Source organism: Xenopus laevis, chromosome 1L (assembly GCF_017654675.1).
Source record: "Xenopus laevis strain J_2021 chromosome 1L, Xenopus_laevis_v10.1, whole genome shotgun sequence".
Lineage (NCBI taxonomy): Eukaryota > Metazoa > Chordata > Amphibia > Anura > Pipidae > Xenopus > Xenopus laevis.
In genome coordinates this window covers 161,038,613-161,052,773 of record NC_054371.1, presented here as the reverse complement: position 1 = coordinate 161,052,773, position 14,161 = coordinate 161,038,613, and the positions used below count along the sequence as shown (strand labels likewise).

At 40.7% G+C, this 14,161-nt stretch overlaps 1 protein-coding gene across 1 annotated transcript in view; it reads left to right on the top strand.

The window, feature by feature from the left end:
- The first annotated feature begins 5,244 nt into the window (after positions 1–5,244).
- The window catches only part of LOC108715794 (clustered mitochondria protein homolog), a 32,840-nt gene continuing 23,923 nt past the window's right edge, over positions 5,245–14,161 (top strand). Inside the window, exons 1-5 of the mRNA XM_018261267.2 lie at positions 5,245–5,404; positions 10,149–10,279; positions 10,415–10,586; positions 11,610–11,753; positions 13,481–13,647. Of these exons, the coding sequence (XP_018116756.2) occupies positions 5,323–5,404; positions 10,149–10,279; positions 10,415–10,586; positions 11,610–11,753; positions 13,481–13,647 (696 nt within the window). The 5' untranslated portion in view covers positions 5,245–5,322. The remainder of the gene's footprint in view (positions 5,405–10,148; positions 10,280–10,414; positions 10,587–11,609; positions 11,754–13,480; positions 13,648–14,161) is intronic.

Here is a 14,161-nt window from a genome sequence, read left to right as displayed (position 1 = left end):
AGGAAAATCGTTCGATTGAAAGATTAAATCCTTCGAACCGAACGATTTTAGCGTACGATCGAAGGATTTTCCTTTGATGTACAAAGACTTAGAAAATGGTTGTAGAAGGTCCCCATAGGCTAACATAGCACTTCGGCAGGTTTAATTTGGCGAAGTATTGAAATCGAAGTTTTTTTAAAGAGACAGTACTTCGATAATCGAATGGTCGAATATTCAAACGATTTTTACTTCGAATCGAAGTAAATTCGAAGTAGTAATATCCTATTCGATGGTCGAAGTATTCAAAAAAATTACTTCGAAATTCAAACTTTTTTAACTTTGAAAATTCACTCGAACCTTAGTAAATCTGCCCCCTAATTTCTAATACTTGGTTGAAACCCTTTTGCTGACAATGACAGCCTGAAGTCTTAAACTCATGGACATCACCAGATTTTGGGTTTCCTCCTTTTTAATGCTCTGCCAGGCTTTTAGTGAAGTGGCTTTCACTTGCTGTTTGTTTGTGGGCCTTTCTGTCCGAAGTTTAGTCTTCAGCAAGTGAAATGCATGCTCAATTGGGTTCAGATCAGGTGACTGACTTGGCCATTCAAGAATATTCCACTCCTTTGCTTTAATAAACTCCTGGGCTTCTTTGGCTGTATGTTTTGGCTCATTGTCCATCTGAATTATGAAACGCCTCCCAATCAGTTTGACTGCATTTAGCTGGATTTGAGCAGACAGTGTCTCTCATTCGGCGGCTTCTGTCCTGTGTCACATCATGGATAAACACTAGTGTCCCAGTGCCACTGGCAGCCATGCAAGCCCAAGCCATCACACTGCCTCCACCATGTTTTATAGAGATGTGGTATGCTTTGGATCATGACCTGTTCCACACCTTCTCCATACTTTTTTCTTGCCATCATTCTGGTAGAGGTTGATCTTGGTTTCATCTGTCCAAAGAATGTTTGTTTTTTCCAGAACTGTGCTGCCTTTTTTAGATGTTTTTTTAGCAAAATCCAATCTAGCCTTTCTATTTTTGAGGCTTATGAGTGGCTTGCACCTTGCAGTGCACCCTCTGTATTTACTATCATGCAGTCTTCTCTTTATGGTAGACTTGGATATCAATATGCCTACCTCCTGGAGAGTGTTGTTCACTTGTTTGGCTGTTGTGAAGAGGTTTCTCTTCACCATGGAAATGATTCTGCGATCATCCACCACTGTGGATGTCCAGGTCTTTTTGTGTTGCTGAGTCCACCAGTGCTTTCTTTCTCAGGATGTACCAAACTGTAGATTTTGCCACTCCTAATATTGTAGCAATTTCTTGGATGGTTTTTTTTTTGTTTTTGCAGCTTAAGGATGGCTTGTTTCACCTGCACAGAGATCTCCTTGACGCATGTTGTCTGTTCACAGCAAAATCTTCCACATATAAGCAACCCCCCCCCTCATATCAACTCTAGGGCTTTTATCTGCTTCATTGATAGACATAACAAAGGAATTGCCCACACCTGCCCATGAAATAGCGTTTGAGTCAATGGTCCAATTACTTTTGAGCCCCTGGAATGAAGTGATTGTGTTAAAAAAAGGCTTTAGTTCCTCACATTTTTATGCAATCGTTTTCTTCAACCCACTGAATTAAAGCTGAAAGTTCAACTGTATCTGAGTTGTTTTATTTAAAATGTATTGTGGTAATGTACAGAACCAAAATTAGAAAAAAGGTGTCTCTGTCCAAATATTAATGGGCCTAACTGTATTATAATAATGCAGCAAATGCTGAGATCAAGTTAGTGAGCAGGACTTGCCAGATGTGCAATTTCTAGCTCATGGGTGATAGAGAAAAGTCCTTCTATAGACAATAATGGTAAAATTGCTCACCATACCAGAGAAAGGGAGGCTCTCTTGCTCTTTTGTAAATATAACTTCTATGGAAAGCAGCAGTTGCTTAACTCCTGGTTGTTACTTTTTAAAGTCTTAATTCCCCAATCCCCAGCAAAGACCGGTCTGTTGACCAGCTGGTTTCTCTTACATTGTTTCAAAAGCCAGAGCCATCAGGGCAGAGAATAGAAAGGGACAGCCAAACACTGCTTTCAATAGCAATACACCAGCAAATACATTTAAAACCATAGAAAATTAGTAATGAATGTATGTTGCAAAGTTGCTTGGAATTATGTTTTCTTCTATTAGGCAAAACATACATTTTTGGGTTGACATGACAAAGTCACTTAAAGACATAAAGACGTCTTTTAAAGGAGAACGAAAGTCGCTTACCACCGGCCCGCGGTTATACCAGAGAACACCACGGAGCGCTCCTCTTCTGGCTTCTTCTTTCTTCAAATTTCCCGCGGCAGACGCATGCGCAGTAGAATGAAAAAGCCGACTTTTTAGTTAAAAGTTCGGCGTTTCACTCTAATGCGCATGAGAAGAAACTGGAAGAGGATCGCTCAGTGGTGCTTGCTGGAATAACCCCAGGCGGGTGCAGTTTTCTGCAGATAGGAGCACTGACCCAGGGTTCCAGGTAAGTAAATACATTCACTTGGGGGTGCCTAACATTTGGCACCCCCAAGTGGTAAACAACTTTCCTTCTCGTTTAAGCATGAACTACCCCTTTTACCCCTTTTGTACAAGGTCGAAACAGGGACTGTCCAAATACTGAAGGATTCCCACTCCCCCTTCTCATGCAAATAGAGAAAGTTTCAGTTAATTTCTTTCCTCTGCATGATCTAGAAATAAAACTTCTTATTTCCTTCTCAGCGTCTGTGTTAATGTGACTGTGTTCCAATGAGTAAAATTGAAATTCCCTGCTGCTGATTTGCATATTAAGATCATTTATGGAAGGTACAGTCAATCAGTATAGATATTGCAGGTATAGGATCTATTATCCAGGAACCCAGTCCCCAGAAAACCTAGGTATGCCATTTTGTACTAGGTCCCATTTTAACAAAAAATCCTCTATTTTTGACTGGTTTGCACTTTCTCTGCAATAAGCATTCTGAATACTAAGTACCATGACTGGATTTTGGTGCAAAAATGCAAATCGCATAATGGGTGAAATAGATATCCTGATGGCAAACAACATTTTGGACCCAATAAATTACAACAAATTCAATAGCATGAATTTTTGTGTGCAGTCCCACTCTCATTGCATTATTTGCATTATTTGCATCAGGGCACTTTGATTTAAAGGACAAGGAAACCCTAATTCATTGGTGGGGAACCATCAGCAGCAGTCGGCAGTGGACAGAATACCCTGGTCCACCTGTCACCACTCCTGCTATTTAAATGACAAAGTAACCCTAATTTACTAGGGGTGCTAGCCCAGGGGTAATTATAAAGCAGTACTGTACCACCATCTTACTTTATCAACCAGGCATCACTCTCTGGTAACAAAAACACACACAGTCTATTCCAGGCATGCTGTAAGACAGACAACAGGCTGATCTATTACAGGGATTGCTGGGGGTGTAATACAAGCATGCCATTGCCGTTCCTTTCTGACTCTATCGACATGTTACTTCAGGTGCACGTATGTATTATGTGAACGAAGCAATTCAAGTTAAAAATGTGACCTGAAGCAACACAAGAATATCAGCTAATTGAACTTTCTTGGAGCAGTAGAGTCAAGCATTGGGTTGTGGGTCGGAAATGCAAATGTGGGTAAGGCTGTGCGTTGCCACATGGGATAATTTTGCCCGTTTTAGAATGAGGCTACTGCCGGTTTTGGGTTATCCATTTGGATACTATGTGTACCGAACATTCAGATTACCCTCGATATAGCCATGTTCGTTAGTGGCATATTGGGGAAAGATCGGCTCGTTTGGCAATGTTGCCAAACGAGTGGATCTTTGGTCGGACATAAAGGTGGCCATACACGGGCAGATAAAGCTGCCGATATTGGTCGTTTAGACCAATTTCACATCTTATCTGCCCGTGTATGGGGGCTTCCGACGGGTCTTTCCGATCGATATCTGGCCACGATATCAATCGGGAAGGTTTGATTTTTAACCGACCGTCCAGTCGCAGTCCCTTGGTGTATCGTAATTCGATCGTTCGGCCATACGGCCGAACGTTCGAATTACCCCCGATATAGCCATGCTGTTAGTGGCATATCGGGGAAAGATCCGCTCGTTTGGCGATGTCGCCAGCTTAAAGGTGGCCATAGACACACGGATCCTATTGTATGAATCGAGGATTCATACGATTTTCGGATCGTGTGTGGCGTTCGGTCGTTTGGTCGATCGGTCCCGCCGGAGCCCACGGTACATCGTAATCGGATCGTTCAGCCATACGGCCGAACAATCAGATTACCCCCGATATAGCCATGTTTGTTAATGGCATATCGGGGAAAGATCCGCTCGTTTGGCGATGTGGCCAAACGAGCGGATCTTTGCATCTATGGCCACCTTAAAGGTGGCCATACACGGGCAGATAAAGCTGCCGATATCGGTCGTTTGGATCGATTTGACAGCTTATCTGCCCGTGTATGGGGGCTTCCGACGGGTCTTCCCGATCGATATCTGGCCACGATATCGATCGGGAAGGTTGGATTTTTACCCGACCGACCCATCTGAGCCGTTTGGCGCATCCTATTTCGAATTACCCCCGATATAGCCATGCAGTTTAGTGGCATATTGGGGAAAGATCCGCTCGTTTGGCGATGTGGCCAAACGAGCGGATCTTGGAGTCTATGGCCACCTTAACTTTCGTACGATTGCTGTCAGGGGCTGATCTGTTCTTTTGTACTTTATTTGATCTGAATGGTTAGTGGCAGGTCGGGAGATGGGGTTTGATGATTCGTACGATCAGATCTTTGCGTCTATGGCCAGCTTTAGGCAGCGCCAGTGACGCTAAGGTAAAAAAAAAGTAATGACAATAAATCTTCCACTAATGCTGTGATTACAAAGAATTTTATGGGGGGAAGTTGACGGTTTGTTTGTGGTATCTCTGATATACATTATAATGATTTCCCAAGAGGAGAAATCAGCTTTGAAAGGGCTGCATGAAATTCCCCAGTGACATTGCCCTCCTCCACGTGCATTGAGGGTTTGTTCACTGGTCATATGCGTCTCCCCCTCACAGGCAGCCCGGCAAGCTTCCGTTTGTCTGGGAGTCCGTGTCCTTGCTCTGTACCCTAAGTCACCTCTACAGTCTACTCCTGGACGCGGCGCTCTCATGCAACTTAGGGCACACCCCCGCGTCCTGATTGGCTACAGCGCTGGCTCCTCACCCATACAAGGCTAGTATGTCCTTATTTGGGAAGTGGGCCGCTGCTAGAGCGGCATTTGGGTGACCTCTATGCTAAGATCTCTTGCCTAAGCGAAGGTGCCGGTCACAGTGTAAAGAGCTGTCAGCATGGTGAGCGAGACGGAGAGCCAGGCAGCGGGGCTCTCACTGGAGCACAATGCACATGAGGCAGCGACTAACTCGGGAGAAGGTGAGATTATGAGATGAAGCAGTGGGGCTGGTACTGCCACTGCTCATGACACGAATCATCACACACAACTCACACTCACAAGTGTAGCACATCACTTAGTGGCTGGTGCTGGGACAATAACACTGACACAGGGGATCTACAGCAATGACACACACCCGACGATATTGCTGGACATTCCTGCCTCGATTGTAAGCTCTTGTGGCGAACTATCCCTGCTTTTCAATATTAACTACCGTTTGTGTGTGTGTGTGTGTGTGTGTGGGGAGTTAGGTATTTGTTTTCCTGCTCAGGTGTAATAACATCATTTGTCCAGTTTTATCCCGAATGTGTGTTGAAGTTGAGACCTGAGTGAGTGAATGAGCCAGAGGATCATTGTTCTGCCTGTACTTATTCAGCACGTGTATGTGTGTGTGTGTGTGTGTGTGTGTGTATGTACATAGCACCAAGGTCACCTTAGCAATGCTCTGCCCCTAATCACTGGCACCAGCCAAATAAATATGCACTGAGCCTGCAAGCACTGCTGCACTGTAACAGCTACACACACACAGCTTGACTTACTACTGGGCCAATGTTACTCAACACTTTTACTTTACTGTAGTACTGCACATGATACAATAGTTTATAGCATTTTCCATTATTTTGCTGACAAGCCATGTAATATACAACACTGATATATGTCAATACGTATTATAACTGTGTATGATTTCCCCCCCCCCCTTATCATTGTATGCAACATATGACATTCTATACATAATTCAATTCACAGTAAATCAGAGTGTGTAAACGTGACCCTGTGGGCTTGTTTGCAACCATGCTCACTACTAGGGACAGTTTTAAGGTTGGCCAGAGTGGGCATTTGCTGTGCCACCCCAACATTACAGGGGTCCTTGTCAGAGATGTCTAACCCTGGGACTTCCAGCTTTTCTTCAACTGCAGCTTGTAGCATGGAATGCAGGGGTGTAACGACATAGTTAGTTAGTTTCATAGTTAAATTGTGTTATAAAAAAACATAGTCCATCAAGTTCAACCCCTCCAAATGAAAACCCAGCATCCATACACACACCCCTCCATACCCTCACATAAATTCTATATACCTATACAAACTATAGCGTTTAGTATGACAATAGCCTTTGATATTATGTCTGTCCAAGAAGCAGAGGAAGCAGACCCTGCAGTTCCAGGGGAGGGGTGAAAGGCTTAAATTAATAAGCAATTTTATATATCTTGGTACAATAAGTTAACTTACTGATGCATGCTTTGGGGCCCTAAATTAAATTAAATCTAGTTACACCACTGCTGAAATGCCTTGACGTTTGCAGGTTGGATATCTAAAATAGCAATTGAATGATAATTTACAAATACAGTGTTTAAACTGCAGTTTTTGGATATTAATATATTTTATTTTACCCACAATGCAGTATTTGGTCCCCAGAATGCCAATGCTGCTGCTCTGCCAGTTGCGTTTGCTGCACTTGCCCTCAGTGCGTCAAATCAAATGCAATTGCACAAGTAGTTTTCTGGGATCGGGTGCACATTGTAGCCAATATTTTAAGACCGAGAACTGTGTCACTTCAGGGAAAAGCATTAAAATGGGGCTAGCATGTGATTCTTCTGCCCAAGTCTGCTGTGCCTTTTGATGTGGCACTCTATCTGAACCGTGAAATTATCACTATGTTCAGGGTGGCGATAGCTTGGGGTTCCCCGGTGTCAGTAGGTACACTTGTGCACTATACAGTGTAAGAGGCAGGACGGATGCAATGGCACTTGACAAAACTACAGTATATGAAAGTGCAATGAGTGTGTTTGGATGCAAGTAATGAGTGGCAACAGTAAACACATTTTAGTCTCGCACTTGGGGCAAAAGCCATATCTGCACTACCCTAATCCCTGTACCTTCAACCAGGTCTGGACTGGACTCCAAAATAGACCCTGGCATTTCAAATACACAGAGGCCTCATCAGTCCCCCAGCAGCCCACTTAAGAAAAACTGTCTATAGCAGTAGTCCCCATCCAGTAGCTCGAGGGGAACATGTTGCTCACCAACCCCTTGGATGTTGCTCCAGGTGGCCTCAAAGCTGGTGCTTATTTTTGAATTCCTGGCTAGAAGCAAGTTTTGGTTGTATAAAACCCAGATGTACTGCCAAACAGAGCCTCCTGTAGGCTACCAGTCCATATAGAGGCTACCAAAAAGCCAAGCACAGTCCTTTTTTGGCACCTGCATGGACTTTTTCATGCTTGTGTTGCTCTCCAACTCTTTTTACATTTAAATGTGGCTCACAAGTAAAAAAGGTTGGGGACCCCTGGTCTATAGCATCCAGCAGCAGCCCCTCTGGCATTTGTCAGAGCTCACAGATTGCCAGTCCAGGCCGGCCTTCAACCCTCTAAAGTTCAAGATCACTTTGATCACATAAATTGCAAAACTGCGCTGCTCTGATTTTCTTGATGGCGGATAAATAAATATCATCATACAACAATATTTTTAGTCCAGATAGAGTGACTGCTATCCATATTAATTGCAGTATGGGTTTTGTTTGTTCATAATGATCATCCATCTCTTTTATTAAAAAAATATATATTTTTTTCCTTCTGGTTTAACATATAGATGCTTTCTCAACCTAACATTTTTTTCTGACTCGGTCATGGTGTTTTACAGTAGTGTATTGCAAATTGCTGACTCATGCTGGAATCAGCCAATCAGAATGGGGTAAATTTGACTCATACTCACAGTATGAGCGTGTTGGTTGCAGCTGTAAAATATGTAAGGCTTAGCAACTTACAAATAAATCTTCAGAATCTGCACCTGGAATACCAAACTGCCAGAATAAAACACTAGAGACAGGAGCATAAACTTTAAACTTAAATTTTGGAATGGTAAAAAAAAAACAAAATAAAAAATTGAAGGCAATTGGGAGCAATTTCTTGTGAACAATTTGAAAACAACCGAACTGATAAACTTCCACTTTAGTTTAGTGGATTTTTATTACAGCAGCTGTTTAAGGGACAACTGTCGCCAAATTGGCTGCTCTTGTTGCTTTGTGTGTGGTCAGAATGTTCCACTGATGTGTGCCGCTTTAAGTAATACATGTCTGCCACATTCCCTTCTCAGAATATATGTATGATCTTTACTTGTTTGCATGTCCCTTTCAATGAAAAACAATTCCTCCCTACACTGCTGTATAAATGAAGTGTTTGAAAATACATGTGAGTTTGCATCATCATTATGATTCTGCAACATTCTAAATGCGAAGAGAATGTTCTAAAATGATTTGGAGATAAAACACCCTTCCTGGCCTGTCACATGTAAATGCTCTAGCCTCATCTAGTATCTACAATACATCTTACCTTGAGTAGTACATGTTCTAATAAATGAACTGACATAGCAACATGTACATATATTATGAAGTGTAACTACACCACTCTATCTTCTGCTCATTGCTATATAGTTATACTTGACTGTTTGGGGTACTTGGAGATGTAGTTCACAACAGCTGGACTGTCCTTGGCACCCCCAACTGATAATTCCGTGTACTGATAACAGAGCACCTTACCAATGCTTCCCATAAGTGCTAGCAGTTGCTCAGTGTTTTATGCTACCCTAATGTCCTGCTAACCTCATGCCTGCTGGGTAAATGATAATCTCCCTGGGATATTAAGGCACAAGCTACAGTACTTTGTTCCTGGAGCCCTGTTTCTGTAGTAAATAAGTCCCTATATGTACTGAGAGGGTACTCTTGCTTTTTTTTTGTTTCTAAAAGGGGGTAAAAAATCATTTGGAGTCATATAGCATGTGAACAGACAGGCTAAAACTCTATATTTATCATTTATCAGCAGAAGAAAATGCTGCAGGCTCTTATAAACAACAAGCATATTAGCGTGACTATACTACTAAAGTATTTGCCCTGGGGTCCCAAGCGAGTCTCTCAAGCAGTTTTGCAGTCAAGGCCATGCAAGTCATTAAAAATTCTTTCTGATGAAGTTCAAGTTCAAGTCCCTGCGCTGTGTTCAGAAGTCTGGGATTTCAGGGGAGCCCAGTTTAGAATAAGAAGTCGCAACACGTGGCAGTTTGCTGTCTGGCCTCGTGGGCCAGCAGTGAATATTTTAATAAGGGAAAGGATATTTTGACAGTGTACAGAAAGAAATCACTGACACATATGCACTTGAACTGTTGTGTTAGAGCCTTTAATTACTCAGTAAAACAAACATTGTAACATTGACAAATGGATGTGCTTGAAACTTTTAAGTCTGGATACGGTTTCTCGTGCTATAAGGCTAGCCTTGATTGTGAGGCTTGGGTGCAGATCTACCGAGGCTCAAGCTGACTTTTTTGTCCCCATACAAGACAGACACACAGTTTTGCATGGCTTGAGTGTTGGCTAACGTGTTAGGCCTTGCTGAAAAAGTGGTTGAGAAACACTTCTCTAGAGCAGTGAGCATCTAAAGCTGATAATCATATGGTAATAGCATTTTTGGTTTCTGTCTGTGGATTCCAACCATTTTCTTTTGATTGAAGAAGCAGGTTTGGTCAATAACACACAATAGGATTCATAAAACAGCCCTTGTTTATCATTTTGCACCTCCGGGGGGCTCACTGGGAGACAGACCAGCTAAGTACATATTATGGATATGTTAGATATCATAGATATCATAGCTTTAGCTAGTAAAAACTGAGAAAAGATAGTCTTCTTATAATGTATTTGGTTTAACCGATTGTTATTCATGTTCTTGCCTTTCTTCTTGGTTATAGTTGTTAGTCCCGCAAGTGACAAGAAGTTGCATAATGGAGTGACAGCTGAAGAAGATAATAAAGACACCAGTACTCAGGAAGTGTTTGATGTGAAAATTCAACTGCCTGGTGGAGACCTTGTTGATATACAGGTGAGATTTTTAAATCAGTCACATTAGAGTGCCTAAATTACTGCAAAAGAGAATCTCAAGTCTGTTTTCTAGCATATTAACCACTTTTCAGTATGGTCTCTTCAGATACTAAGCTTGTAAATTCCTTCCCAACAGGTGTCCTCTAAAGAGCTGGTCCAGGAGATTATCCAGGTGTTAATGGAGCATGAGGATTCTTGCCACCGAACATGCTTCTCATTGCAGTTTGAGGGGAATGTTCTAGACAATTTCTCTGAGCTGAAGACTGTAGAGGGATTAAAGGAAGGGTCTGTTCTAAAAGTTGTGGAGGGTAAGAAACCAAGCCCCTGTAATGTAGGGGTTTAAAGTCACATGAAAATATGATTTGTGTTGCCATTATAGGTGTATTATGGTTTACTTTACCAGAAAATGTATTCTGCTGTATTAGCATTAAAATGGTAAAACGGTTATGGCACCTGTTATCCAGAATGCTCCAGACCTTGGGTTTTACGGATAACAGACTTTTCTGTTATTACGTCTACTAGAAAATCATGTAAACATGAAATAAACCCAATAGGCTGGTTTTGCTTCCAATAAGGATTAATAATATCTTAGTTGGGATCAAGTACAGGGTGCTATTTTGTTATTACAGAGAAAAAGGAAATCATTTTTAAAAATTTGGATTATTTGGATAAAATGGAGTCTATGGGAGACGGCCTTTTCATAATTATGAACTTTCTGGATAATGTGTTTCCAGATAATGGATCCCATACCTGTATATACAGTACCTAGATACTTCCAGTTAAAATACAGTTATAATAAACTCTGATATTGGAAGGGCTCTTTTACAACCGCAAGTGAGGTGAGCAATGTGTAATTTTGAGGGTAGTCACCATTTTTTTCCTACAATGCCCACTAAGCTTGCAGTCATATATGAGCCCTTGAGAGTTGACTAATCATACAGAGGGTGGGCAAGTTATGACACATTATTCCTCAACATGAGCTGTCACCACTATAGACAGCCAAGAGAGGTCTCAGCTACAGCACAGCAATAATTTCTTTATGCACCCTGCCTCTTTGTACTGAGTACCCTCCATTGGTCCAAGCTCTATCCATTTCAGTAATAGTTGCTATATACTTGCTTTTTACAGGTATGGAACCTGTATTGTTATGCTTTAATTTTAAAAAGTATTTTCAAATAGTGTAATATATATGTATTATATATTTCAATATAATGAATATGTTAAAAAAATTGGAGTAAAAACTATGTGCCATGTGCCTATATTTAACAAGCTGTTTTTTTTTATCAATATGCTCATGTCAAACAAGCTATTCTGCATATGCTTCCTTTCAGAGCCATACACAATTAGAGAAGCTCGGATTCATATTAGGCACTTCAGGGACCTGCTGAAGACTTTAGATCTTACTGATGCTTACAATGGGGTAGACTGCAGCTCTCTGTCCTTCCTGAACATCATCTCTGAAGGTGACATTGGAGGTAAATTTCACTACTGAGCCATTGGTGTTTTTTTTTGTATTTTTATAAATAAAACTGGATTTTATGGGCCTTCGCCACTAAAATATAATAAAATAATATAAAATGTTAAAAAAAACAATCAAATCCCTAAATAATATTCATAATAAAGTAGCAAGGAGGTCTAACCTGAGACACTTGCCTTATTAAATTGCACTTTCCAGAACTCCTTTGCAGATGTCAACCATTAGACTGGTCTGTATTATCCATCTGCAGATTTTAAGCCCTTGCTGAGAAAACTCATGATTCTGCACACAAGACTGGTCTTCCTCGTTCCTCCAGTTGTAGTGGGCACTTTTGCCTAGAAAGTTCTTCTGATATAGGCACAAACCCCAGAATCCCATCTGAAGACCCTGTAGTCCCTCTCCACCTTTAGTCCTCGCCTTTTACTGGATCATTAAAAATCAATTATATTGTCTAGAAAAACAATATATATATATATATATATATATATATATATATATATATATATAGTGTGTGTAGTATATGTTTGTTTGTATACTCCTGACAAAGGTCCCTGTGGGGGACCGAAACGTTGAGCCACTATAAACGACTTTTTTGTTTTTGCAACTCTAAAAAACCTGTGAGTGTCGCTACTTTCTACTTTTGTGTATATATATATATATATATATATATATATATATATATATATATATATATATATAAAACAAGGGAAAGTTGTGCTCACCACTATTTTTTAAAACCATTAGGCGGGGGTGCAATGAGGGTGTGACCACAAAATACATATAGTCAACTACAAGAGGTCCTCTGCACTCAACCCATTATCAATATATTTAAGACAGAGACATTTTGTGCATACTGCTACTAAAAAATGCCTTACCCTTTAAACAACACAGGGATTGTTTGTCCATATATTGCAATATATTTAAGCTGGCCAACTACGTCAAAGTCATCCCATATCTGGCCAGTCCTACGCTTAATTTTCATCTGATTCATTAAGAATTCAATTGCTTAATTATACATTTTGGGTTGAGTGCAGAGGACCTCTTGTAGTTGACTATATGTATTTTGTGGTCACACCCTCATTGCACCCCCGCCTAATGGTTTTAAAAAATAGTGGTGAGCACAACTTTCCCTTGTTTGTTATAGTTATACAGGAGCAGTGACCAGCTCCATGTTGTAGCTCCCACCCTTCCCAGCTATAGTCAGGTGATCCCACTGGTGTCTAATAAAAGGGCAGCCAAGTTTGGGAGTTTTACTTTGAAAGCAGCTAGTAAGTTGCAGGTAAAACTTAGTCCCTTTGTAAAATGTATAATTAAGCAATTGAATTCTTAATGAATCAGATGAAAATTAAGCGTAGGACTGGCCGGATATGGGATGACTTTGACATAGTTGGCCAGCTTAAATATATTGCAATATATGGACAAACAATCCCTGTGTTGTTTAAAGGGTAAGGCATTTTTTAGTAGCAGTATGCACAAAATGTCTCTGCTTTGACAAAAAAATCATATGAGTGGCTACACTTTACATTTAATAGTCAATAAACTATAACTAAATCCATGTAATAAACAAGATTCTTATAAACAATATAAAAAGGGATAAAACCCCTTAAGTGTTATAAGATTCAGAATTTGAGACTTCTTGAAGCTGAAAAAAATCTGTTTGTGTTGGGCAGTGTTATTGAAGCTTGTTGTAATAGAAACCTAACAAACCGTTGTCTGTTCTTCCAGATTCTCTTTGCCATGAAAGCAATGGTAATGGTAATGGTAAAAAGAAAAAACGCTCATCTGCTGACCAGGGGCTCGAAGCAATTGACTGTTCTCCTCCAGAATATATACTTCCAGGAAGCACTGAGCGTCCCCTGCAGCCTTTCCAGCCTATTAGCAGTGATAATAAGGTAAAGTACTGATAACTTGGCTTAGTCTCTCTATATTGTAATATACAGAAGCATATACAGTGTTACAGATGATTAATATAAGACCGTATAAGGTAACATGATCTGACTGGGAAACTGGATTTCAGTTAGGGTCCTTGATTCAAGTCCAAGTGGTGATTGTGACCTACATTGGATTTTGTGCACCCAGCATCCCAGCAGGTGCACTAGAAAACGTCTTTTCATACTTCTTTAATGAGTCTCATAGGAGGGCAGCATTACATTTTTCAATTAAAATCTATATTGTACATCACCAAAAACAAATTGCCATACCTACCAAACGAACAGTGGTTTATGGAGCCATTCTCTTAAAATTCTTGTGGGTAATGTACATTCCTCAAGCTAACATGTCCGATTGTATTTTTTTCCCAGAAAAGTCAAGGCCCTTTTATTTCACAAATTTGTTCCTTTGCTGACTTTTTGTGTTTTCAGCTGATGAATAAACATTGCACAACCTCCTCCAGCAGCAATTAAATAA